Source organism: Salminus brasiliensis, chromosome 12, assembly GCF_030463535.1.
Source record: "Salminus brasiliensis chromosome 12, fSalBra1.hap2, whole genome shotgun sequence".
Lineage (NCBI taxonomy): Eukaryota > Metazoa > Chordata > Actinopteri > Characiformes > Bryconidae > Salminus > Salminus brasiliensis.
The window spans coordinates 4,345,604-4,373,168 of record NC_132889.1 but is presented as its reverse complement, the minus strand read 5'-3'; the positions used below and the strand labels follow the sequence as shown (position 1 = coordinate 4,373,168).

At 42.1% G+C, this 27,565-nt stretch overlaps 1 protein-coding gene across 1 annotated transcript in view; it reads right to left on the bottom strand.

Annotated features, from left to right (window-relative positions):
* Nucleotides 1–27,565, bottom strand: part of grin2aa (glutamate receptor, ionotropic, N-methyl D-aspartate 2A, a) — a 214,708-nt gene that overhangs the window by 18,756 nt on the left and 168,387 nt on the right. Inside the window, exons 5-8 of the mRNA XM_072694414.1 lie at nt 13,443–13,614; nt 11,465–11,618; nt 6,584–6,709; nt 5,053–5,282 (exon numbers count right to left, since the gene is read on the bottom strand). Of these exons, the coding sequence (XP_072550515.1) occupies nt 5,053–5,282; nt 6,584–6,709; nt 11,465–11,618; nt 13,443–13,614 (682 nt within the window). The remainder of the gene's footprint in view (nt 1–5,052; nt 5,283–6,583; nt 6,710–11,464; nt 11,619–13,442; nt 13,615–27,565) is intronic.

Genomic DNA, 27,565 nt, shown 5'->3' with positions numbered 1-27,565 from the left:
TATCTTCAACCGCTAACTGAAGGCCTTTTTTCGAGTGCTCTTCTTTCGAGAGCACTTAAAGGGACTGTATGTGATTTCAGTCCAATACACTTATTGTGAGATTCAGCGTATGCTTCCTCCCAGTTCACTACCTCTCCAGATTGTTTGGGTGCTGGGAAAAAGTTAATGGGAAGCCACATTCGAGCCACACACTATTCCAGCCAAATAGCATCAAGGGGCGCCCTTCACTAGTATATGTGTTCGCCGCTATGGCTAGGTTAAAAGAGAAGGTTGAAATCCAGTGTCCTGCTGTGTCTCTATTTCTAAGGGTAAAAAAACAGCACATCGTAATACGTAATACTCTGTGCAATATCACGTCCAGATGGGTTGCACTAAACCAGCAATCGGAGTCCATCACCTCAATTTGGAGCTTCTCAGCGTTCTAATTATCTTCCAGTAGCCAAGGTCTCGTAAACCAACCTGACGGAGCCAAGCCCATCACCGTACTGAAATACAGCTGTAGAGCTGGCAAACAGGAGGCAGACGGGAGGAGCCGCGGAAGGAGGGTATTCACTCTCTGCCCTGAAACCAGCTCTAATGACATGTGAAGTCTTTGTTTCCACCCAAATGAACACTGACCTGGATCGAATACAAATGCGAGCCGGTCCCCACCTCGTAACCGCACAGCTGCGGAATAATCACTTTGCTAAGCTCTACGGACTCCAATAAACATTTAAGGGCCTACTCTGCAGCAGATTACCAAACGCCAAGAGGACTTTGAAGCAAGGGCGAGAGATCAATCCCAGCATCCCGGCATGTTGTCCACCCCTTGATCTGCTCTCGTGTGGATCGATGCGCTTTTTATTTAATAAAACAACGTGCGAATAAAGACTCCGACTCAGATATGGTCATTATTTTACGACAGGACAAAATAGCTAAAAGAGCGCGATTAGCTGAGGGATCAAAAATTAGAAAAAGTTACTACGAAAAATTCAATATTAGTATCATAAAGTTGAGGTGCTGTAATGAGGGTTGTGTGACTGGGGCCCCGGAGGGCTGTAATGGCACCTTCCGATTATTATTAATGGTCAAGTTGAGTCAGATATAGGTCCTGAGGGGCCCAACTGGCTGTAAGGATTCCGTTCTTGAGTTAGAAAGCCAGGCAGAGTCATGGACAGTAGGAGTGTAGGAAAATAGTGATATATAGGATGTATCGCAATACTTTCTTTGTCAGTACTGTAGCAGTTTTTAATTAATAGTTGACGTGCTGAGCTTGGTGGCAAACAGTGGATCATTTTGTGTTATGTTAAACTGCTGCTGCTGCTGCTGAATGCAATCAAATCCTCACAGCAATGCTCAAAGCCTTCTTCCCTGGACAGTAGAGACAGTTACTCCAACAAAAGCAGGAGAAACTTTTTAAAATACCCTTAAAGGAATGAGCAGGGGTCCAAATACTTTTGTCCACACAGTCTATATTTTTCATGTCAGAATCCAGGGATTTCAATGCATTGTTTTCGTCAGGGTGTTCTCCTCGCTCTACAGTCTGTAGTCGAGAGCGCTACTCAGCCTACTGTTGACATGCTATGATTGGTGGCAGTCAGTGGTTCATTTTGTGTTGTGTTTAAACCTCTGACCACTAGATAGCAGTGTTGCACTCTTGTTGTCTGCAGATCCCACTATTTTATCTGATTGGATAAAACATCAACTTTTTTACTCAGATTTTATGCATATAATAGTGCGTTTCTTTATACTATGCCAAAAAAAATATCTTTAATTTGCTCTTGAGTTTGAAGCCAGGTAGAGTCAAGGACGGTAGGGATGTAGGAGAATACTGATATATCGAAGTATCACAATACTTTGTTTGGCAATACTGTATATATATATATTTTTTTGTGCTAAGATTAGTAGCAGTCAGTGGTATAATCTTTTTTAAATTACAATATTGCAATGTATCGCAATATCCTGAATCGTAACCCCTGTATCGTGATACATGCTGCATCGCCAGGTTCTTGCCAATAATGGACAGAGATGAGAAATAAAGCATGTTCTATTGCAAAACATCAGCGGTGATACATCTTATCTCACATCTTTTTAACCTAAAAACAATCAATTTTCGACCCAACTGTGTTCATGATTAATATTTCATGTCTAATATTGGCAGATTCAAAACCCTGATGCTGGCCTACAAAGCCAAGAATGGACCAGCTTCTTTGTTCTTGATGGCAATGGTCAAAAGCCGATCCGCACCAAGAGCCCTTCAAGCTTCAAGTACGGCTCGGCTCGACCCGCCATCCCTCAAAATCCACAGAAGACAAGCGTCCAGGCTTTTTTCTGTCCTGCACCGAAGTGGTGGAACGAGCTTCCCCTGGGTGTCCGAACAGCAGAGTCCAACGCTAGCTCTCGTCTTCAAACCCAGACTGAAGACCCTCGTCTTCTGAGAGTACTTGGGCGAATAGCAGAGTGGTCTCCTTATTGACTTTAGTAATGGCTAAGCTTAGAGGATCTTTGAATTATTAGTCTATTTAAACTAGCTGAGGTTTTTCTTGGGTAAATAGCAAAGCACTTTTGTAAGTCGCTCTGGATAAGAGCGTCTGCTAAATGCCATAAATGGAAATGTATTTCATTCATTTGCAACCATTTCCCACTTTTAAAGTGCCATTTGTGTCCGTGTATTTGGATTGGTTTCTTTCCCAAAGGCAGTTATACCCCGCAGAGAGTTGTGAACTCAAGGTGAAGTAAAGGTTAGCTAGCTACAGTAAACAAATGGGACCAAATATAAAAATAACTTGGAAGTAAAGTCTAAGAATTTGTGTAGCCATGAGGACAAATGAAAATGATGCTGGTTGGGGGGATGATGATAATAAGCAGTGGTTCATTATCATTTAAAGGGCACAGGCACTCAAACCAGACATGTTGAGCAGCGGCCTGTTTGGTGTTTTGGTGTTGGTCAAAGACATGTATTCCATAGGACCTGGGAAACGGTGTGAACTTGTGGGAAAGGGGTTTAATAGGTTACTTTTCACTTCCTCACCACTTGTCTGGCTCTAGTCCCAGCTGGCTAATTGTAGATAGCATTCCTATGGCACTGCATGAGCAGCAGTTCAGAGAGATAAGATGGGAAGCCCACACATGTTTGCCTTTCAAACTTGCAGATTGGTCAGCCGCATATGGTGAGGGAGATTCGGACAGCGGGGGAGAGTTGATGATGGCTAGCAACAAGGAGATAATTGGAGAGAAATGCGGGAACGGTGAGTCAGGTATCTTAGGTAGCGCAGGGGGAAGCGCACTGCTGTGGCTGATGCTGTAACTAGGATCTCCTGGGCTCTTGTGTTAGAAGATTAAAGGGCTCCTCAACCTTCAGTGAATAAAAAATAGACAATACCCTCTTTTGCTACGTCTTAATAACGTTGGTGTTATTGAGTCTGGTCTGGTCCACCTCAGGCTAATAGAATAGTAAATGTACACTTTTTACGACTTTCTCCTCTTGCCGATCATCATAGACACGTATGCTGTGCCGATTTGGTGTCCACAAAGTCTCTGTAGACCTCTTTAACAATTGGATCTATATATACACTACATGTCCAAAAGTTTGTAGACACCTGCTCTTGCAGAGTAGCTTTGAAGTCAAGAGTAATATCTCCTCTTGACGATCATCCAAGACATATTTGGTGTCCAGATTTTGTAGATTAACGAGTGTTGCTAACGAACAATAGAAGTCCATAGTCACCCAAACCTTTTCCGTGAATACATGTCCGCGAATAGAACTTCACAACTACAATCTGTCTCCTATTTATATGCATGCAGGTCAAGCAGCCATATGCTTGCATGGTGTGTGCACACGTGAAGGGAGGTGGGAATCCACCACAACACCTGCTGTGTAAAATGCCTGTCCCAGGGGATTCGTTCATTTTTGTAGTTCACAGTCAAACTGCACCCTAAACCACACTGGCAAGTCTGCATGGCCTACATGAAGACCTGGATGGCTTTCCAGCAGGTTGGAAGACGTAGTTGGCAATGTAGTTACAAATATGATCTGGGTGACTTTTGACTTCTAGTGTTTGTTAGCAGTGTTAGCCTCTTAGCTCCAGTGCAAAGGAGGAAATCTTGAAATTTAACATTGATCTGACTTGAAACCACATGGGCAAGTTTGCAAGACTTAACCGAAGTCCTGGATAGCTTCTACGTTGGGTTGAGAGAAGTGGTTGGCCACATATTTACAGAATAGATTTGGGTGACTATATTCTTCTAGTGTTTGTAAGCAGTGTTAGCCTTTTAGCTTCAGTGCAAAGAAAGAAAATTTGAAGTCCAACCTTGACCTGACTTGAAACCACATCCGAAAGTCTGCATGACCAAAATGAAGACCTGGAGGGCTTTTAAGAGGGTTGTGTTTGGGTGACTACTGACTTCTAGTGTTTGTTAGCAGCATTAGCCATTTAGCCCCAATGCAAAGAAGGAAAAAAATTTATTCCAAACACATATTCTCTGATCGACTACATCAATTGTAATGAATGTGGCAAAATGTGTACATTTGTTTTTTCACTTAACCATTCCAAGTTTTTATCATAGATTAGCTAGCCATGGGTCATGGCTAACTAGGTAAACAGCACTATGAAGTTCTGGGGCCTACACCTTAAAACCAGGGTTCCTCAAGAGTTCTTTTGTACAGGCAATGCGCTATAAAATCTAAACCAACTCAACCAGTGGCTCTTAAAAACCTCTCGTAGAAGGTCTTTGACAAACATATCTATATACACTATATGTCCAAAAGTTCCTCCAGAGTAGCTTTTGAAATCAAGTGTAATAACAGAGAGTTTGCTTTCCTTTGCTACAATAACAGCGCCTACTCTTACACTTTGCCTTACACTAGATTTTGAAACACTGCTGTGAGAATTTGATAGCATTTGGCCAAGAGTTCAGGTCCTGAGGTAATAGATGATTAGTTACAGATCGCAAATCACTCAAACCTATCCCAGATGTATTGGCTGAAACTCCAGAACTCTAGAGAAGTCATCTCCACGGCTCCACAGCCCATGGTGACTTTACAACCAGGTGTAAATGGGGTCCAAGCCTTACCTTGTTGTCGCTCAGCCCAGTCACCTGGTCCACAAACTCCTCCTGGATCATGAAGGCGGCCAGGTTGGCAGTGTAGCTGGCCAGGAAGATGACAGCGAAGAAGGCCCAGACGGACACTATGAATTTGCTGGTAGTCCCTTTAGGGTTCTGCACGGGCACGGAGTTGTTGAAAACCAGGCCCCACAGAAGCCATACTGCTTTCCCCATGGTGAAGGAGGGTCCATGGGGGTCTGCAAAGGACACAACATCATTCAACTTGTGCAGACAGCTCCAGGCGACTTCAACAGCTGCATTTATCTGAAAGGTCACCTTCAGAGGAACGCTTCCCTGCCTTATACACGAAATTTATCACAGTTATCACGGCATAACAGCCGAGTTCTGTATGTTTCTGCACGACTCCGTGGTTCCAGTGATTCACAGGCAGCTGCGGTGTAATACCATCATGACTTAGCAGCCAGCGATGGCGATCTGTCGTAAAAAGGCTGGGTAAGTACTGAGCACGGCTATAGAGAAACGCTTCTTTGAGTGGGCAGAAACGCAGACATGCCATCAATATAATCTGTCCTTGGGGATAATTGTTGCTTAGTCATGGGGCCTTTTAAAAAACTAAAAGAGTTTTTAATTGACTCACACAGCGGTGAAGAACAACGCCGGTACAGAAGCACTTCTGAAAGCAGCTATATAAATTTACATTTCTATTCAGCATGGGCCAAATGAAAAAACGGCCTTTACTGAACTCCTCTGAAAGCTCGAACCATTTCGCACTAGATTAGGCGTGCGTCCATGACTCGGTTGGGAGGTTGGGGGTGGCTTTAGGTCCCTGGTTCTAGATTGCATATTGTGTGAGTGTGTCATGGGCCACACTGTAGGAGGAGACAGAGGGAGCTGTAGGAACTTCCAACAGTTCGCTGCTCGTTAGCTCATGATCTACAACGATCAGCCATAAGATTAGTACCAGGTGAAGTGAAAACATTCACCTGCTCCATCTTTCAAGGGGTGGAATCTACATCTAGGCAGCAGGTGAACAGTCAGTTCTTGAAGGTAAGGTGATGTGATGGCTAGATGGCTGGAGGGTCAGAGCACCTCCGAAACATCAGGCAGGTCTTGTGGAGGTTATTTCTCTGGTATGCAGTGGTCAGCACCGTCCAAAAGTGCTCAGAGAAAGGACAACCAGGGAACCGGCAGCTAAGACTTATTGATGAGTCTTAGTGTGATTCATGGAGGCCTAAAGGATCTGGTGCTAACGTCTTGGTGCCAGATACCACAGGACACCTTCAGAGGTCTTGTGGAGTCCATGGCTCGCATGGTCATATCTGTTGTGGTGGTACAAGAGGGACCTACTCACTATTGGGCAAACTAGTAGACCACATGGCTGGCAGGTCAGGTAAAAGCAGGGGCAGCAGAGTCATTACTGGGATGCAGCCCACAGGACTTTTGAGACTTGCCATCAGTGTTTACTGATAGTGAGAGTTTAGGGAATTTAACCGGGCAGGTTTGGTGGCCTGAAGGAAGTGGCACTGTCCTGCTTTACCTTTGCCTTGGGCCAGGTTCCTGTTGAAGCCCAGAGGGCTGATATACTCAAACATGAAGACAGCCATAGCAGTGACCAGCAGGAGCATCACGAACATCATCACCCACACCGACGCACTGAAGGGCTCTGCAAACCAGAGTGAGAGCGAGAGAGAGAGAGAGAGACAGAGAGAGAGAGAGAGAGAGGTGGGAGGGGGGGGGGTAGGGATGGGAAACGATGGAAAGGTAGTTAGCGACTCTCATCCACACAGTGTGCTTGCTACAGCAATATGTGATTATGGACAAGCTGGGAGATTAAATGGCTTTTTACTTGGACGATGTAAATGGGAAAGTGGCGAATGTCCATCCTGGGGGTCTTCCCAGGGAAACCCCTCTAATTACCTGCCTTATGTTAATTAATAAATGGCCTGCCGATGAGGTATATATTCAGAAAGAGTGAGAGAAAAGTGCCAGTAATGAAAAACTGCCCTGTCAGGGTATTAGGGCTTGACTGATGTGAAATTTCATGAGATCCAATTTTGATAAGCAATGACAGCAGTCAAACAGTCATTCTGATATAACTAATAATGCAGTCGAAAAATGACACAAATGCCAGTAGTTTTGGTTAAACCATGGTTTACTGCCTGACATAACCAGTAGGTGTCACATTTCTTGAACTTAAATAACAGAAAAGTCTTAAAAATATCAGTATTGGAGGCGGAGCTTCATAGACTTCTTTAATTAGCTTTTATTTTTCTCATTTTCCCAAAGCTTCCTCATTTTTTTGTATCATCAGCATGTTACAGGTTAGGCTTGGATTAGTTTAACATGGTTTCGTTTTACTTGGTGTTTATATTTACCAGTTCTTTGTCCAGATTTTCAGAGATCTACACGTTCTGGAGTTTTTGCTAGGTCACATTTGTCAAACTTTTAGCTGATTTATACACATAAAATGTCAGACGGTATTAAATGTGCCATAGAATGGATTTGTTGAGTATTTAGGCTGTTCATTGATGTATAAATAGTAAGTGTGTGACTTTGTTAAGGGTAAAAATACTTGATAGATGTGGTTTGTCAGGTCCGCACATCCTGCCCTCCCCGGGGCGAACTCGAGCTGCGGCCCGGAGGCTCCCTTAAGGACTTTTGATTCATTTGCGTTCTTGTGTCGATTCAGTGACTCGGTTTTAGTTCATTTACGTTCATGTGTGTTTGGTTCAGTTCGTTTGTGTTCACGTGTGTTTCGAGTTTGTAGTGTTTATTATCTCTTGTTTAGTTCATGTGTTTCACCTGAGACTGGGGGTACTTAAGGAGCTTCGACGCTAAGCTCCTTGCCCAGAATTGCAAGTTTGGAACCTTGAGGAAGCCCGAGAGGTTCCCAATACGGCTCACGGTGCGTTTAGGCCAGCTTCGGCTCTTCTTCCACGGTCTCTAACAGGCCACCTGGCCATCCACAGATTCAGCGAGGCGATAGACCCACGACTCTCGCTCCAGCTAGGCGACCCACTTCCACGCTGCAGTGCCAGGTTTGGTCTGCCTAGCCATTTTTGGTTCTGCGTCTGGTCCCCCAGCCCTCTTCCCCCCTTTTGAGTAGTCTCAGCGCTGAACTAGCGCATCATTAGTTCTCCCCTGGTTTCCCCAGGCTCTGCCTGCAGGTTTTCGTTAGTATTCCCCCCGTTTTCCCTGCCCTGCTCAGCTCACAGAGTCCCCCAGTCTCAGGTGTGTTTTGTTTTCGTCCTCTGGTTTGCATTGTTTTCACATTTAGGCCCGTTAGCTTCTGCTTCATTTGCTTTGTTTTGCCCCTTTGTATGTTTTTAAGTTGTGTTAATAAATTACTTGCATTGGACCCATCTCTGCGAGTGTTCATCCCTCTGTGTCTGGCCCAATCCTCCATGACATGGTTTTACAACCCTGTTTACCACCCTGTTATTTTTTCAGAATAAAATATGCTGATTTTTCTTTTATGGAAGGAAAATGGAAAAAAGAAATAAATACAGCTCTGCTTTTAGAGGCTGGTTTACATCACCAGGATGTAATCCGCTCACAGGGGACTATGTGGCTTAGCATAGCATAGCCTAGCATACCCCAGTAAACAGTTTCGTTTTTAGCACTGAAACAAGAACATTGTAATTATTTGTTAGATTCTTTCCGGATAGTCTTGCTGTTCTCCAGGTGTCCTCTCGGCACAATGTAGCCGTTAGCGTTTTGCCTAGCATGGATACCCACTTGCTTCCCTGGGTTTGGCTTCCTCATGCAGCGTTTTTGAGTTCCTCTTCTGATGTGGTTAGCTCCAGTTTGTTATGGAGGGAGCAGATGTTGAAGAAAAGAGATCCCAGCCAACATGCTCATGTGGGGCTCACAGGGGTGTAACGTGGGCTAGGTGGATTCCAGGTGGGCATGAGCTCTGAGTGGGTTTACACATACTTTGTTAGTGGGACCCCATTGGGCTTCTCAGATGTTGCCTCATTGCTAGGCCCCATGTGCAGTGTTCAGCCACCTAGGCCCCATGTGCAGTGTACAGCCCAGCTGTCCTCTAGGTGTCCTCTCGGCACAGTGTGAGGTCAACTAGCTGAAGAGACTGCGAGTTAGCTTTTTGCCTAGCATGGACACCTGCTTGCGTCCCTGGATTTGGCGTCCTCATCTTTTACAGTCTTTTACAACACCCTTGATTTGAGCGGGTGTCCCAATACTTTTGTCCATACACTTCTTAGGTGTGTAGTTCTTCAAATAAATTCGTATTTGCTGTAAGATGATTCCATCCAGATACTCTGTCATGTTTCTTGTTTCGTTACTCATCTAATAACCAAAACAGACCAGTTCAGCCTGTACTGCTGTAATAGAACTGGTGAGCAGGTGGCGGCTGTCAGCTTAGCTGCTGCAATATCAAAGAAACAGGCCTTTTTTCAATAATATAGGTGTTTATTTGTTACAATAAAATGCTTGTGATTGCGTTCGGATCTAGCTGTCCTGATCCCGAGGCTGTCGAGCACACGTTGTGCTTGGTTGATCCAGTTATTTTTAGGTGTCAGCTTGTGTCTTCAAACCTAGGCTAACAAACAGGAAAGCTGAGGAGCATTTCACAGCCTGTGAAGGACAGCACATGGTTCCTTCAGTAACTTCTGCCTCTGATTTTAACACGGTCCAAGTTTTCCAAGACTCTCTGGAACTCACAAAGCCTGGAACGCTCCCCTTCATCACTGCCACATTGAACACAGCTTGGCCTGCTCCAGCACTTCACCGGCCTGATTTTAAGCGGGGAATGTTGCGAGGGGACATGAGGTCCGGTCAGTGTCTGAATGCAGGAGTTACATTCAGAAAGGACGAGTGTAAACCTGGTGTGTCTTGATTGGGGGCGATGACCCGATCACAGTGATCCGATGTTAATGGGTGTCAAAGGAAAGTGGGCCTAGATCCTTCATGAGGATCAGTCGATGTTTCCAGACTTTCAGGAGGGGGATGAGTCCCTTCCACACTTTCTAGAGCAGAGCTGCTCTCCATTCTGGAAGCTACAGGTCTTTACAGTCTACAATCTACAGTGGTCTCTCAACTGGTGATTCCACCAGTTCTCGCTTGGAAGGCCATCCAGGTGCTTGTTCAGTCCCTTGTAATCTCAAGACTTGGCTACTGCAACTCCCTCCTGGCTGGTCTTCCTATGCGTGCCACCAGGCCCCTGCAACTGATCCAGAAGCACTCCGACTTGCCTTTTTCAAACGTTTACCCACGTCACTCCCTTGCTGTTAACCCTTCACCGGCTACCTGTAGCAGCCTGGTGCTGGCCTGCAAAGCCAAAAACGGCCCTGATGGCAATAGAGTCCAAGCTTCAAGTAAAGCTCTGCTCTCAGGACTCATGGAAGAATAACAGAGTCATGGTATCTTGACAGGGTCAAAGTATCTTGAATTTGGATATGAGCGTCTGCTAATTGCCATTAATGTAAATGTACCCTCAGGCCAAGACCTTTGCCAGGACACAGACTTATGACCTCTCGATGATCAGATAGTTAGACAGTTGTGCCACCCAAGAACCATGTTCAAGAACGAAAGAAGTACATTTACTCACACAGATTGTTTTAATAGGCTGTGAATTCACAGCTCTAGAGTGGCACAACTGTCTAACTGCCTGCCTTTTACTAGACAGGAGATCATAAGTTTGAATCCCAGTTGAGATAATTTTTTAAAAAGCACAGTAAAAATGACCTAAAAACAGTCAAATATGTAGAAATTAACGGAGAAATCTTCTAATATTCTTTTAGTAAGAACTGTTTTTGAGTGAGTTAAGATGCTTTAACTTGCTAAGGTATGGGTGATCAGATCCATATGTTTTGAATGTGGCGGTTGTTCCTTATGCTGTGTACAAATTTGATGATTTCAAGACATAAGGCACATATGTATTCATATATATAATCTAATAATATATACAAATTATTTGCAGAGGTGATCAGATTTTATTTGTTTATTTATTTATTTATTTTTGACATAATGTGAATCTGGTGGTTGTTCTTTATATTGTACCCAAATTTCATGATGAATGGACCAATGGAAATGCTCCAAAATTAGACTTTCATTAAAAGGTTTTACCTTCTCCTATAAAGACTCAAAGTTACCGTTGTCTGTATAGTGTATAATATATATATTATCTTTATATATCTATATCTATATCTATATATATATTCCATGATCAGGCATAACATTAACACCACTGACAGGTGATGGGAAAAACACAGCACAAGAGGACCTACTCAATATTACTACATATTTCTCTACATATATAAAAAATAATAGTTTGGTCAGGTTGTGTCTCCTGTGGTCTCCGCAGAGCTATGTGGGCCTATCAATATCAGAGGCTTGTCCAGCAGGCGAGTGCAAATGGCAAATGTGAAGTGAACGGTCTGAGCCGACCCGCAGTTACCCAGAAAGGCTGAGGGAGAGACGGTGCCGTTGCTGCGGGACACCATCACACTAATGCCGGTTTCCACGAAGGGAACGGAAAAATCGATGACCTCCGAGCGCTCCTCATTGATCGTCAGCGAGCCCACGGCCATGACGGCTTTCTTATACACCACCTGCAGCAAGAGACAAAGACGTCTAGACAAAGGCTCCAAACTTTACACACCAAACACCTGCACACACTCACACACACAGGGGGGCACTCACATACCTCATTTACTTTCATTTTGTGGCCGAGCGGAGCCCCGGTCCAACCACTTTAGCCTCGGCTGAAACAAATCGAATAAACGCCGAATCCTTTTGCCACTTCCACAACTGATTGCTATCAGGCACCGTCTGTCACAAAATTACTTCCAGCAGACAGAGATTTATGGATTCTCATTCTCAAGCTGCTGTGGACTCTATGGCCATTTTTAAAACATGAGTTACTCCATCAAACCTTCATTCAGCCTTTTGATGTAGAGGAGCAATTCTAATTTTATAGACCTACTGCTACTCGAAAGGAGCTATTATGGTGAGCAAATGAATTAAAGATACCTTGCGAAGCCCTAATTAGCCTACATTCATTATTAACTTTATTAGCACTAGTGAAGCATTGATTAAAAGCATCCCTTAAAGTTATAATTGAACTCTTTTAAAGACTGAATCATCAAATAATTACCAGGGAATTGTAATTCTTTAAACCTGGAGTGCTTATTTTACCTTCTAAATAATATTCAAAAAAATAAATTTAATCACACTTTGAATTTAGGACTTTTATTTTGGATGTATCAAATATAATCCAAAATAAAAGTCACATATTCAAAGAGTGATTTAATTTAACTTTTATGTCGGATTATATTTGATACATCCAGAATTTATTACTCACAGCAAAATTTGGTTTTAAAATGAAAACACACAGAACACAAATAACCAAAAAAACAAACATCTTATTTACTAGACATCTTATTTACATTTAGTTACAAAAAAAATCCAAATTTTTAAAATCTGCATGTATTTTTCTTGGAAATGCAGTGCATGGATAATCCACCAGGGAGCAGAACACATGTATGTTTATTTTCTAATTAAAGTAACGAATTAATATTTATTAATTTAATTTAATAATAATTTTGTTTTTTGCACTTTTATTTAATTATTTAAGAATGTTTAATGATCACACCAATGTTGCAAAGATTCCTGATATGCTAATATGATACGCTTTGCTTTAAAAAGTTAAACCAGAAATTGAACAAATAATTTGTACAACAGTGTATTAATTGTATTTCTTTTTTTTTCCCTAAAAAACAATCTTTACTAAATCAGTTCTGAAAAATAATACTAATTACATTACTAAAAACCCTTTAAACCCTAGAGTAATTATTCAGTTATTAGTCCTAAAGCAAAAACTATTGTATAGCCACCTAGCTTACCAGATTTTGTGGAGACCCACAAGGTTCTATTTTAGGGCCTATAAAACTGCTGTAAAATATGACAGTAAGGAAGTTTTAGGTTTACATGCAGACTTTAGGGGGTTAAAGTGCTGCCATTAATAATGCATAATGTATATTTTAGGCACAATTTAGGCACAGAATATAAACTAAATGTACAACAATTTATCAACATTTTGCTAGCACTAGCTAAGGCTAAAAGTTAGCTCAACATACCATAGAATCACGGTTACACTAGACATTTACAGTTTGCATTGCCTTGGTAAACTGGCATGACTGGGGCTGAACCAGAAGTCTTATTACCAAACAGTCCCAAATTCTGGTGTTGTGAGCATGCTAACATTAGCTAGCATTAACTAGACTATCATTTATCTACTGTAGCTAAATGCTAACTGCATAGTCCAAAGACAACACGGTATACATTATTCTAGCTGCGATAGTGCAACCATTCACTGTAGCTCAGGATTCACTGTTCTATGGATATACTAACAGAGCCGTGAAGAAACCTCTCACCTCTCCCACCATGCCATTCCACACGTTGTTGATCTTTTTTCCGTGCTTCCCGTTGGTCACCAGGTAAAGGTCGTAGGTGAACTTGACGTTCCTGGCGATTTTCTTTAGGATGTCAATGCAGAATCCCTTGCAGCACTTCTTAATGTACGTTCCTCCGCCCTCAGTGGTATTGCTGTTGGAGAGAATAGATAAATTGGAGCCAATCCAAGCAACAGCCAAAGGATACAGGTGATGGAACATGCTCAGCGATGTCTGGGTTTTAATCAGGCCCAGCAAAATTCAGTTTGAACCTCAAAAAAGTACGTTCCTACCCTCAGAAAATAAGTTCAGAAGAAAAGATACCCGAATGAATACCCTAAAGATGTACTGCACTCACTTTCTCACAAAAAAAGTAAATAACATACATTAGCCACCTTGCTTGTTTAAGGTGGTAGTAACTTCAGGCTCCTGCGGATGGTGCTGCACGATGATGACTGTGCTGTAAAATCCAAAGACCATAGTGTGAAGGAAGCAGCTGAATCTGCAGGTGTATGGAAGCATACGGTCATACAGGTCTACCAGCAGTGGCAGAAATCCCAGTCTACAGGAAATTCTTGTCAGAATTGTGGCCTGAATACTGGGATTTCTGCCACTGCTGGTAGACCCGTATGACCGTACACCTCCATATACTTGCAGATTCAGCTGCTTCCTTCACACTATGGTCTTGGGCCACGCCCAAATGCAGTCACTCCCCTTCACCAATCATTAACATCTGCTTTGCGACCCATTTTCCACACATCCAACAAGACATTCACTGCATTGTACTGCACTATTCTCAAAGTATGAGTCCCGCTGCACACCCCACAGCTACTGATAGCCCGATAATCCTTGAAAATGTGCAGGAGCCTAAAGTTACTACCACCTTAAACACCGTATGGGGAAAGGTAAGGAACAAAAAAACACCCAATCACCATTTGTGCTGCACACAGGAACTTGTTTTCCACATTTAATAATCCATATATGGGGCCAACATGCAACCCGAGGGCAAAACTTTCAGGTTACTAGTTGGGCTTCCCATACATGGCCCTGGTTTGACATGTTAGCTGGGATGTACTGTAAGATTCTTGTCCAGTTCTTAAGGAAACTGCTCAATCCCACTACAAATGAACACTTACAGATTGTTCAGGGAGGTTGGTTTCCAACTTTTAGTCACTTCAGAAGTTATAGGACTTAAAGGACCTGCTGCTAACAGCTTGGTGCCAGAGCTTTCAGGACCCCTTCAGAGGCCTGGTACGGAGTCTATGCCCCGCTGGGCAGCACACAAGTGACCAAAAGCACTTTACGCTGGTGGTCATAATGTTTTGTCTCATCAATAGTAGAACATGGCAAATACTGTGAGTTCAGTATGTAGCCACTGGCATACTGAATAATTAGTTGGGTGAATCGTCAAGTGCAGTACGAAAACTGGATATCACAACACCATAGTGTGAAGGAAGCAGCTGAATCTACAGGTGTTTGGAAGCATACGGTCATACAGGTCTACCAGCAGTGGCAGAAATCCCAGCCTACAGGAAATTCTTGTCAGAATTGTGGCCCGAAAGACTAAAACCTCCGGACAGGGACTGCCGGACTTCATACTCCTTCACAATCTGTGAAAACCCAGACAGTCCCTATCCGTCAGTTACGTCTTTTGGCCATAATTCTGACAAGAATTTCCTATAGACTGGGATTTCTGTCACTGCTGGTAGACCTGTACGAAAACTACCAGTACGAAAACTAGATATCACAACATTCTGTCTTCTTCCGTGGGCAGAGCAACTGACCAACCCGACCAATCAGTGAACAGGCCTTGGCAGGTTCAGACGAGTCATTCAAGCTCTAGTTGGAAGTACAGTAGCTTCTTCTGAGGCAGATAAATGGACCCTTTTTGCTTCCATTCATGCGAACCATGAGCGGAGTGTCCGCTCGGAAGGCTTCTCGCTAAGCAGGTCAAGTTAAAAGCTGTGTCAATCACTTCAGCTCTCTCTTCATTCACATTAAGCACGGCTCCTGCGACGAAACCGCAGAGCTCTGTGGATATATGCTTACAGCTTGTTGCGTGAACACCTCCAACACATATCCGTAGCTGTGCGATGAGTCAAGGGTGATATGGATTACGGAATTCTCAATGAATTATGCCCAACAGCAGGAGACGATATGACTAAAGCATGTTTATTTTTTGTTTTTTTTTTGGACGACATCCTTGCGCTCGTGCCAGCCGCGAGCTGGGATTAGCCTAGAGTAGGTACAGTACGTTAAGGCTTGACTGAGAGTGCGTTCTTCTACCGCTGGCACTGGAAAAATCTCTTCATTATGATGAATAGAAGGGCTTTCCCTTGAGAACCTCTCGAAGGGGCCAACAGGGGGGGCTCAGCTGAAAATCAGTGCCGTCTGGAGATTTCTTGAGCTTCGCAAAAAGGCTGCAGTCAATATGGTCGGCTCTAATTGCAGTGGGGCTCTTGCGTCTTCATGAGCGAGAAGAAACTCAAGTTCTATTTACGAGGCAATCTAGATCTTTATTTCATTAAGAGAGAGAAAGAAGGAGAAAGCAGGCAGGGGTCCTCCAGAGCACGGACCTGGTAAGCAGGCATCAGCATTTTAACTGTTTTTGTGAATCGAATTTCAATGTTTTTCAAGGAACTGTAATGGAGTTGACCAATGAGAACAGAAGTTCTCAGATGTTCACCTTTCATACGCCCATGTTTGAAGAACCTGTCTCTGCTTGCTGGGTGAAGAATCACAAAGAATCGCTCAACATGACATCGTGTGATGATTATGGCCTGAAGAGTGAGGATGTTTAGGTGATGTCAGAGAAGAAAGGTCCCACCACTTTAGAAGCCATGTGGACAGCAGGGAAGAAGACATGGGATATGATTAGCCAAGCATGCACCAATATGGAAATTGTGGGCTGAGACGATATTTGAGTGTATAGAGATGAGTGAATAGAGATCCTCGTTTGAGTAGCTGGAAAAAGGACAGAAAGCCAGACTACAGCTGAAAGATATAGAGAGGGATGGAGAAAGACAGATAGTGAGAAACAATGAGTGGTGAACTCAAGGTGAAGTAAAGGAAGCGAGCACAATTTTTTTTTTTTTTTTTGGCTGCTTTACTCAGGAAGAGCTTCTCAGTCAGCTCCACATGTGAACTCAAGGCGAAGTAAAGTTAACTAGAGCAGCTAGTGCAAGTTTAAGACTGTGTGGCCAGGGAGTCACCTCAAACACGCTGAATGATGGTTAAGTCTGGACTCTGGGGTGGCCAGTCCATTGTTCTGACAATACCAGAAGTTTCTTTGTTTGCAGATTTAGCTTTTTTAGCTGAATGATCATTAAGTTTAGACTCTGGGGTGGCCAGTTCTGACAATTCCAGAAGTTTGCAGAAGTTTTTGGCTGCTTTATTCAGTAAGAGCTTCTCAATCAGCTTCATCTGTGAACTCAAGGCGAAGTAAAGTAAACTAGTGCCGACAAGGACAAGTAAACGTAGAAGTCTAAGACTTTGTGTGGCCAAGGAGTCACCCCAAACACACTGAATGATGGTACAGTCTGGACTCTAGGGTGGTCAGTCCATTGTTCTGAGAACTCCTGGGGGTTCTTATTTTTTTTTGCCTGTTTCTTGTCTGCTTTTCTTAAAAAGAGCTTCTCAATCAGCTCCACATCCTTTCACACTCTTCTCACAGTGGAAAGATAGACAGGAACATCTGCGGATGATTTCAGATCGGAAGCGGAAAAATGAAGAACTTGCATTTAATGGCTGATTGACCGGTGTGGAAAGGTAAAAAGCCCTCAGATCTTTTCAGTGTGACCTGATGCCACCGACAAGTTTGACAGCAAGTCTAAGGTGACCCACTGCAGCCCACCTTCCAATCAGCAGCTGGCCGCTGAGCAGGCGAAGTAGCCGAGCATGTTGACAAAAGTGTGCTTTGGTGCAAACTGACAGGGCTGAAAACAGGACATCGCTGCATCAGTAATCAAGCTGCCATCTGCGAGCCCTGAGTGCAGCGAGGAGTTCACACACCGTGCACTTAAACTAGCACAACCACCTGGGAGCCTCATTTAACTTTTAGATTGAAGCTAATTAAGAGCGGGCTCTTTACATCCTTTTATGGATCAAAACCTAGGGACGCACACACTCACACACTCACTCACCCAGCTCCTACAACCCTTCTTTACAACCACAGCCGGTTCCCATGGGATCTAACCCTCCTCGCCACCTGCTGCAGCGTTGACAACACTTCTTCTGCGTGTTGAAGTTAACTCCGGGATAAAGCCTGAGGAGGAAACTTGAAAGTCCTGTGTCTACATTAATTGCTGCAGCCATATGCAAGAAGTGGTATTAGTGGAAAGCTGGGTAATATGATGATCATCATGAGCTTTTCTAAACTTCATCTGAAACTGAGATTATTATTAAGTTCTTCCACTGAGATTGACCACTCCTCCATCTGAAATTAAGAATTATCATAAATTCTCCTGCTGAGACTGACCACTCCTCCATTTGAAATTGAGATTATTATAGGTTCTTCCACTGAGATTGACCACTCCTCCAGATGAAACTGAGATTAATATACACTCTCCTGCTAAGATTGACCACTCCTCCATCTGAAATTGAGAATATCATAGGTTCTTCAACTGAGATTGACCACTCCTCCATCTGAAATAAAGATTATCATAAATTCTCCTAATGAGACTGACCACTCCTCCATCTGAAATTGAGAATATTATAGGTTCTTCAACTGAGATTGACCACTCGTCCAAATGAAACTGAGATTGTCATTGGTTCTGCTGCTAAATTTGACTACTGAGATTAAGCTTAGCCATTTGAGATTGACCGCTCCTCCATCTGAAATTGAGATTAATATAGGCTCTTCTGCTTAGACTGACCACTCCTCCATCTGAAATTGAGATTATTATAGGATCTTCTACTGCGATTGACCACTCCTCCATCTGAAATTAAGATTATTATAGGTTCTTCCACCGAGATTAATCACCCGTCCAGATGAAACTGAGATTGTCATTGGTTCTGCTGCTAAATTTGACCACTGAGATTTGAGTTGGACTGCTCCTCCATCTGAATAGGTTCTTTCACTGAGACTGACCACTCCTCCAGATGAAATTGAGATTATCATAGGTTCCTCCACTGAGACTGACCACTCCTCCAGATGAAATTGAGATTATCATAGGTTCCTCCACTGAGACTGACCGCTCCTTATGTGAAAGGGAGATCACCTCCTAGCTTTTTGACGTAGTTTCTCCACTAGGTTTGAGCTCCTCCCAGCTGAGAGGGTGATGATTCTGGTCAGTCTGACGGTTCGTGGAAGTGAAGAGTAGAGTGGGAATAAAAAAGTGGAGATTGTGACGGTATATTGGTCCTATATCGTCCACCCTTTCGGTATAGTTGCAATGAAGATGGTCAGTTTTGGTTCTGGCTCTCTTAGTGAGGAATGAAAGAGCCGTCAGCGCAGCAAAAAGCGCTGCCATAATTCATCTTAAAGGGAGCTGAACTCCCGAACACATGTAGTCATTATCCTACTGGAGGAGAAGTGCTGCACAGACAGCTCTCCTGAAGAAAAGGAGAATAGTGCATTTTTTAAGAGGCACTCACACCTCCAGACCACACAAGTGGGGTTTTTACCTCATAACGAACTTTCCCCTGTCTTCACAATGAGAGAGAAACACACACACACACTTTCTCTCACACACATTCAACCGGCTCAGCAAAATCCAGTTTAAAATCAATCTCTTCCCCCCACTACAGCGGCGATGACGCACTCGCCGAATTCCCCCGACTAGCTCGCTCAAGCACTTTATCCAAACTCCTTCATGGCAGGATCTATATTATAGAGAGAGAGAGAAAAAAAGAAGGAAATAAAGAAAAAAAAGGAACGAGATTTAGAGAGGAAAAAATACAAAAAGAAAAAAAAGGAAATTGATTAAGAAAGAAAGAATTAAAGGAATAAAGAAATGGGAAAAGACTGAAAAAGCAAGAAAAAGCAAAACAAAAGAAACAAATAGCAAAAAAAAGGGAGAAAAAGAACAACAAGAGAGAGAAAAAAAACAAAAAGGTTAAAAAAGGAAGAAATGGAAAAACCATTAATAAATTAATAAAATTAATAAATTTGCTGCTGTAAAAACTGACTTTCCCCGTGGGATAAATAAAGTGATCTATCTATCTATCTAAAGAAAGAAACAAATAAAAAAAATAATAAATAAATAAAAGTGAGAGACAGAAAGTTAAGAAGGAGAGTGAGTAAAAGAAAGAACAAATAAAAAAGGAACAAGATTTAGAAAGAAAAAAATAAGAGACAAACAATTCTTCGAAAAAAAGAATAAAAAGAAAGAAACAGAAAAAGATTTATAAAGAAAGAAACAATGAAAAAAGCCAAACGTGAGAGACAAAGATAAGAACAAGGGAATGAGTAACAGAAAGAAAGAACAAATAAAGAAAGAAAAAAGAAAGAACAAAAAAGGTACGGAAAATAAAGAAAAAACTGAGAATAAAAGAAAAAATAAAGAAAAGTAAGAGAGAGAGAAAGAAAGAAAAAAAGAAGGAAAGAGAAAGAAAGAGAAATAAATGGAAAAAGATAAAGAAAGAAACAGTGAGTGAGGAACAGAAAAAAACAAATAAAGAAAGAATGAAAAAAAAAGAAAACAAAGAAAAAGTAAGAGACAAATAATAAAAAAAAGGTTATTAAAGAAATGGGTAAAGAAGAGGGAGAAAAAAGAAAGAAAGATAAATAAGTAAATAAAGAGAAAAATATTAAAAATAAAAATAAGGGAGAGAAATGGGAAAAAGAAAGGAACTAAGAAAAAAGCCAAACGTGAGAGACATGAAGATAAGAACGAGAGTGTAAGTAACAGAAAGAAAAAACAAAGAATAAAAGAAAAAATTAAGAAAAGTAAGAGAAAGAAAGAAAGAAAGAAAGAAATGGAAAAAGATAAAGAAAGAAACAGTGAGTGAGGGACAGAAAAAAAAACAAATAAAGAGAGAATAAAAAAAATTAAGAAAACAAAGAAAAAGTAAGAGACAAATATTTTGTTTTATTTTGATTATGAAAGAATTAAAAAAATGGGTAAAGAAGATAAAAAAGTAAATAAAGAAAAAAGATTTTAAAATAAAAATAAGGGAAAGAAGAGAAAGAAATGGAAAAAGATAAAGAAGGAAACAGTGAGGAACAGAAAAAAAACAAATAAATAAAGAATGAAAAAAAGTAAGAGACAAATAATTTTTTTATTGATTATGAAAGAGTTAAAGAAATGGGTAAAAAAAAGAGAGAGAAAAAGAAAGAGTGAAAAATAAAGTAAATAATGAAAAAAGATTAAAAATAAAAATAAGGGAAAGAAGAGAAAGAAGAGAGACGTGGCAATGAAAGGGGTCCAACAAATTCTGCCACTCGCGCTCGGTCCCTGTAGTGGTAATTATTATCAATTACTAAAGCTCATGAAGACACAGTGGCGGCCCGGCTGCTTCAGTGGAGAGTTACTTTCTGTGAGTGAGTTACTGGAGTGCTGCGAGCTAGAGGCCCAGACTGTGTGATATTAGATACTATATTACATGAGAGCGTTGTGCCGTATGCAGTAAACTCACGACTAAAGCTAATAAAAACGACAGCGAGTGGAGTGTGTGTGTGTGTGCTGCTCGCAAGTCCTATACCTTTTCCCAAAAACTTCTTTAGGACTTCTCTGAGGCTCGTTTTAGAACTTTTATAACCTTTTTCATAAGTTCAATAAAAGTGGAGTTTAACATTTACCTCAAGTGTGATGCAACTCCCAAAGTGCTGAGGCTGATTCAGTAGCCCAGCGCTTTCCAGTACAATCCCTTTCCAGCGGGACACAGAGAATAGAAAAAATATTGATCGATGGGAAGGAGTAATTATTTTCTGATGCATAATTTGGCTATGAAAAATGATTATGCTTAAAGCTAGATATGAGTTTAAAGAATTCAGAGCATGTCGTGTAAATAATGTTAACTAACAACTCTACATTAGAGCAACAGGCCTTTCCATTACACCTGTCACACTCCTCACAACTACCCGAAAACTTCTTAGTTTACTCTTATTCGTCCCTGGTTTGCACTAACTAGCTAACATTTACTCCACCTTGAGTTCACAACTCTCTGTTCCGGCTACAGTCTGCTGTACCTGTCTTCAGGTTTCTGTCCTTAGGTTTCCATCTACTCAAACCAGGGTGGTTTTCATTCCATCATGTTCTGGTAGCAGCAGTAAATTTCTTAAAACCACACCCTGAAACCACACCTCTGCTGTTGTAAGGGTAGTGGGTGGAGCTGCAGACATAAAGGTGGTTTAACTCTAATGAGATGGTTTGTGATGCAGGAAGCCAAGACGAATCCGAACGTTGCGTTGAATGCTTTGTTTTCTGTGCTAGACGGCCCAAAAAAACAGACTGAGTTGTCCAACTTCACAGTTTGTGGGTTGGTAGGCTCTCCAGATGCTTAAATAGACGTGCACAAGAACTCAGAAAGAGAGTTCTTACATGTTCTATGTTACGCCAAAATTTTATATAACAATAAAATGCCTGATTTTCATGCTTTCGCTATTTTCATAATGCGCATTCATCATCTATATGAGCCTTAGCCTGTAACCCTTCTTGGTTACTTCCCTTCAAATCCTCAGTCAGCAGTTAAGTGTAAATGATTTTATTACAGCTTTGTACAGCATGAATGGACTCAAAGACAAAAGAAAACGATGGCTGTAACCGACCCCTTTACTCTACCTGTGGCTTGTTTTTTTTTAGTTTTCTTCAATGTAAAGTGTTGGAATGTATTTTTCTCTCATTCAATAAATACTACCATAAATGAAAGTAACAGTAATTCTGATTTATTGTCATAATAATTTTAATACAATCATGCATATACAATAAGTATTTTTGCTACCTTCTGCCCCAGCCAATTAAAAAGAATTCTAAAATATAATTATTCTATTTTTATTTTTTTTTATTTAACGCTAACTATACCATACAACTCCCAACAGCCTGTAATTAATTAATTGACAATGTGCATATATATATATATATATATATATATATATATATATATATATATATATACATAGAGAGAGAGAAATACACAGTAAGTAAATATATGATCATTGTTTAGCATATATCTATCTTTATATATATGTGTATATATATATATATAGAGAGAGAGAGAGAGAGAGAGAGAGAGATAGATAGGAGGTAGTTTTGGGTAGAGGGTCATTGTCAGCACTGCATTGGTGATGGCATGTCAGTGTGTGATGCGCTGGTATATATATATATATATGTGTATATATATGTGTATATAGATAGATAGGAGGTAGTATTTGGGTAGTGGGGGTCATTGTCAGCACTGCAGTGACATTTGTATATATATATATATATATATATAAATTGCCAGGCAACAGAACAATTCTTTATGAATCTACATCACGCGTCAGGTTTTTGATAACTCCAGTGATGTGTGAGGAGAGCATATGGACTATTTCACCATCTACGGATTCCTACACATCCTTCACTACTCCGGATTTTCTGCAACTGCGAGAACTCGAGCTTCTGCTCTTCTGATCCCACTGCAGCCAATCTGGCTGTTTGCTAGAAAAGCACAAATAACTCAGGAGTCTCTGAGGACTTTGGGGGGGGGGTATGTGTGTGAGTGTGTATACGTGTGTGAGAGAATGTGAGCATCCTAGTCACTGGAGCATGTTTCCTCTGTAACTGCAGCCTGTCAGGCTCTGTTCCTGAGCTGGCAGATTGTAGCTGAGGGGGGCCAGGCTGCAGCTGATCCGTCAGAACCGAGCCCCTATGCCCATCAGGACCACCGTTTCTTCAGTGGGGTGTGTTTAGTTGTGTCACCTCCACCTCGCAGTGTTGTTCAGATGGGTTTTTTTTTAATGAGGATTTTCATGGGGTGTCCTAATTGTTCCACATGACTGTAGATATATGCTATGTGCTATATGTGTGGTTTGGTATGAAACTCTTTTAGAGAAATTGACCAAATCAGGATTGTTCACAGTGGTGGTGAATGGAAACAGACGTCTGAAGACTTGAATGCCTTTAAAAGCTCCATTTAAGTGTGTGAACATTTTGGCTTATTATGTATTTTAAAAAATTGCATTTTGGCAGAGGGGCACATTCAGGGTGCTGAAAGGAAAAATAGTCCCTTAAGAAACTATTTTTTTTTAAATTTGCCACTAATTTACTACCATCAGCATAATAATATAGCCATTTTATTTACTGTTCAAACCCACCAGAGGACCCACACATGTCTTCTGAGTTTTAGATGTGATGTTGATGGTGGTAAAATGGGTAAAATGGCAAATTTGATCAAAGTAGGTTTTCTTTGGGGACTATTTTTTCTTACAGCACCCCGAGTGTACCCATCCGCCAACAATAGATTTAAAGGCTAAAGCACACATTTTCACATCTTGGCAGAGGGGTACATTCAGGGTACTGAAAGAAAAAATAAGAAAACTCACTTTTTGAAATTTGCCACTAATTTACTACCATCAGCATTTCACTACCAAGGCACAAATATAGCCATTTTATTTACTATGCAAACCCAACAGAGGACTGTCGTAGACTGGCATAGATCTAATGCTGATAGTTTCTTTAGGAACTATTTTTCCTTGTACCCCTCCGCCAAGAGGAGATTTTTAAAAATACATAACAGGCCAAAGCCTCTAGACCCTCAAAATGATCCTATAAATGACCCTCAAAATGATCCCAGTGTCTCAGATGTTTATGCAACCTTTTCAGAACCATGTGATGTAATTACTGTCTGTGATGTGATGTAGCTTTTAGAGGCATTAAGACTCTACTATGCAAACCCAACAGAGGACTGTCGTAGACTAGCGTAGATCTAATGCTGATAGTTTCTTTAGGAACTATTTTTCCTCGTACCCCTCCGCCAAGCAAGATTTTTTAAAATACATAAAAGGGGTAAGCCTTTAGACCCTCAAATTGACCCATTTTTCTAGAACGCCTCTAAAAGCTACATCACAGAAAGTTTTCACAGGGTTGCCTAAACGTCTGAGGCACTGTTATAGGATCATTTTGAGGGTCTAAAAATTTGGCGTCTTGGCAGAGGGGTACATTCAGTTGTGGTGAAAGGAAAAATAGTCCCCAAAGAAAACTTACTTTCATCAGATTGTTCCACTATTTCTCCACCATCAACATCCCATACTAAACTCAGAAGACACGTGGAGGTTCTCAGGTGGGTTTAGAATTAGGGTTTAGGATTAACGCCAGTCCAGGAAACTCACCACTAAATAAACGAGGGGAATTTTTCAGATTTTGAGATTGTTGTAAGAATTTGATCAGATTTTGAAACGTTCTACTATTTCCAGCAGGTGGGAGGGAGAGAGAACGAGGGAGGCCTAGTTTCTCTTGGGAAAGGCATAGTTTCTGTAGCTGTTCTAGTTCTAGTGCATGCATCAGTGAAGTCTTCCTCTTCCTCCTCCTCCTCCTCCTTCTCCTCCTCCAAATGGTCACGATGGATGCTTGAGTGGGAATTGTGCCGTTGGAGGAAAAGCAATGTAGAGCGCTGGTCTGTTTGCAAGTGGACATGTGTGGCAAACCAAGAGTCACACGTGTGTTTATGTGTGTGTGTGTGTGTGTGTGTGTGTGTGTGTGTGTGTGTGTGTGTGTGTGTTTGTGTGTAGCTAGAGCTTGCTACAGTGATCCTGCGAGATCATATATTTTTCGCCCTATTTAGCAGCACGTAAAAATCCCATCTCTCCCCCCCTGAGCATTGCCATTCTGGCCCCGGGCCGTTATTCAGGGCAACAGCTATAATCACATCCACAGTATACTGTTACTTTTATGGCGTACACAAATGTATAGCATGGATTCACACACTGCACTGTATAGAAATATGCCTGTACCACTAAAAAGACAGCAGGCAGGGGATAATCACCTCCACTGGCCCATTAAAGAGATTGTCCCATTGGGCCTGATGCACAAATGTAGCCATTTCTTCTGTAATACTGACTGTGCTGATTGATCCAATCAGTGCTTGGGACATGCGAACATGCGAGTGAACACTCCTGCCTGTTATGTAGCCATGGAAAACACAGCAGTGTTCAGAATCCACAGATTCAACACGATGCGTCCTTGTGGAAACGCTACTGCTTTCACCATTACTAATACAGAAGAGAATGCAGCGCCATCTGTAGGCCAGGTTAAGCGAGCAACTTTCTGATCCTCTTGGCTTCAGTACCGGCTGCTAGGGTTGACAGTATCTCAAGATGAGGACGGTATTTCGAAATTATGATGAATCTAATGAGCGCTTGGATCCAGACCTGGACCACGGTCTGCCTATTAGTGACCTCTGTTCCAAGCACGGGTAGACCCTGGAAAAGACCCCTGGAAAAGACCCCGTAACCAAGCTAGCATTATCTTAGCGATATTATCATGTAAACAAATACTTATATAGCACTTTTCAAAAACCCAAAGATACACTTTAAGAAATCATAGACGCTTAGCTGAGCTGTCCACCTCCAGACAAAGTCACACCCCCTACCCTGCCGCCTCTAGCGAGGCAGCCAATGAAAGCAGTAGTTATAGATATACAATATCAGGACCCAAAAACAAGCAAAATAAGTAAAACACATATATGGACAAAAGTATTGGGACACCTGCTCATATATTCTTTCTTTCGAAATCAAGGGTGCTAAAAAGAGGGTATCCTGCTTATGTTGGAGGGACTGTCTCTACTGTCCCGGAAAGAAGGCTTCCTACAAGATTTTGGAGGAGCATTGCTGTGAGGATTTGATTGCATTCAGCGACAAAAGTGTTGGTGAGGTCAGGATGTTGGATGATGATCACCACCCCACCTCATCATCCCAAACTCATCCCAAAAGTACTGGATGGAGCACACAGTTCTTCCACTGCTCCACAGCTCAATGCTGGGGGGGCTTTATACCCCTTCAAGCCCACGTCCAGAGAGTCCTATTCTATTGGCAGTACTTCTCCACAGGGACTAGACAAGCTGTTTGTGGGTGTGGGCAGTTGCTCATCTGTGACAGCAATGGGAGCAACTAAATTTGAAGGGGTGTCCACAGACATTTGGACATGTAGTATAACTTCAAGGCTAATGTGGGATGATGTGAGCATGCAGTCTGCTTAATGCTAATTAGTGGGGTATATGCTTCCGCTACCTGTTAGCTACATTAGCCTGGTAGCTCCAGAGCAAAACTAACAGGCTTCTCCAAGCGATCGCTTTAAAATCGGCTACATATGAAGGCTCGCAATAAATGAGCTACATTCAGACCACAGCGTCATTAAGCACGGTTCACAGAGAGGTCAGTTACGAGCCTGTAACCTGTAGCTGTGATTAGATATGTAAAAGCAACTGCCCAAAAAGCCTGTGGGCCGTCCCGGACCAGCTCGGAAGTTGCTGAACGCAGCAGTGCTGTAGCTGAGAGGCACTGAGGCGGCTTCTACATGCATCTAAAAAGCTCCTTAACGAGAGCTCCTCCTGTCACAGACCCCCTCCCCACACACACACACACACACACACACACATATGCACACCTCCCCCAAATCCACCACAAGAGATTAACGGAATAAAAAACACTTAGTCAGGGCTTTTTTGGGCTGCTCCTTCACACACAGATGAGTTGTACAGCGTTCTGGAGTTAACATGCTTTTAAATGGACGGCCTCTGCTGACCCCAGGCCTACCGGGGCCTCGCCAGGGCTCAGAGCACAGAGAGTGTTGAAGAGAGTGGACAGAGAGTAAAGGATGTGGGTAGGCACCCTAGAATAGAATAGGTACCCCCCCTCTCCATCCAATACCTTTGTGATTAGGTGGGGAGCTGAAGATGATGAAGTGGGATGGTGATCAACCAACACTCTGAATGCAATCAGATCCTCACAGCAATGCTTCTAGTAAAACCTAGTAGAAAGCCTTCATCCCTGGACAGTAGAGACAGTTACTCCAGTTGCTTTTTTTTTTTTTTGATACCCTTGATTTCAAAACAAAGAATGAATGAGCAGGTGTCCCAATACTTTTGTCACTACAGTGTATATGCATTCTACGGCACCTGAATGCACAATGAGCCGCGGTGAAATCTGAGAATCACTGTCGGGGCAGAGACTGATTGACAGACTGCCACGA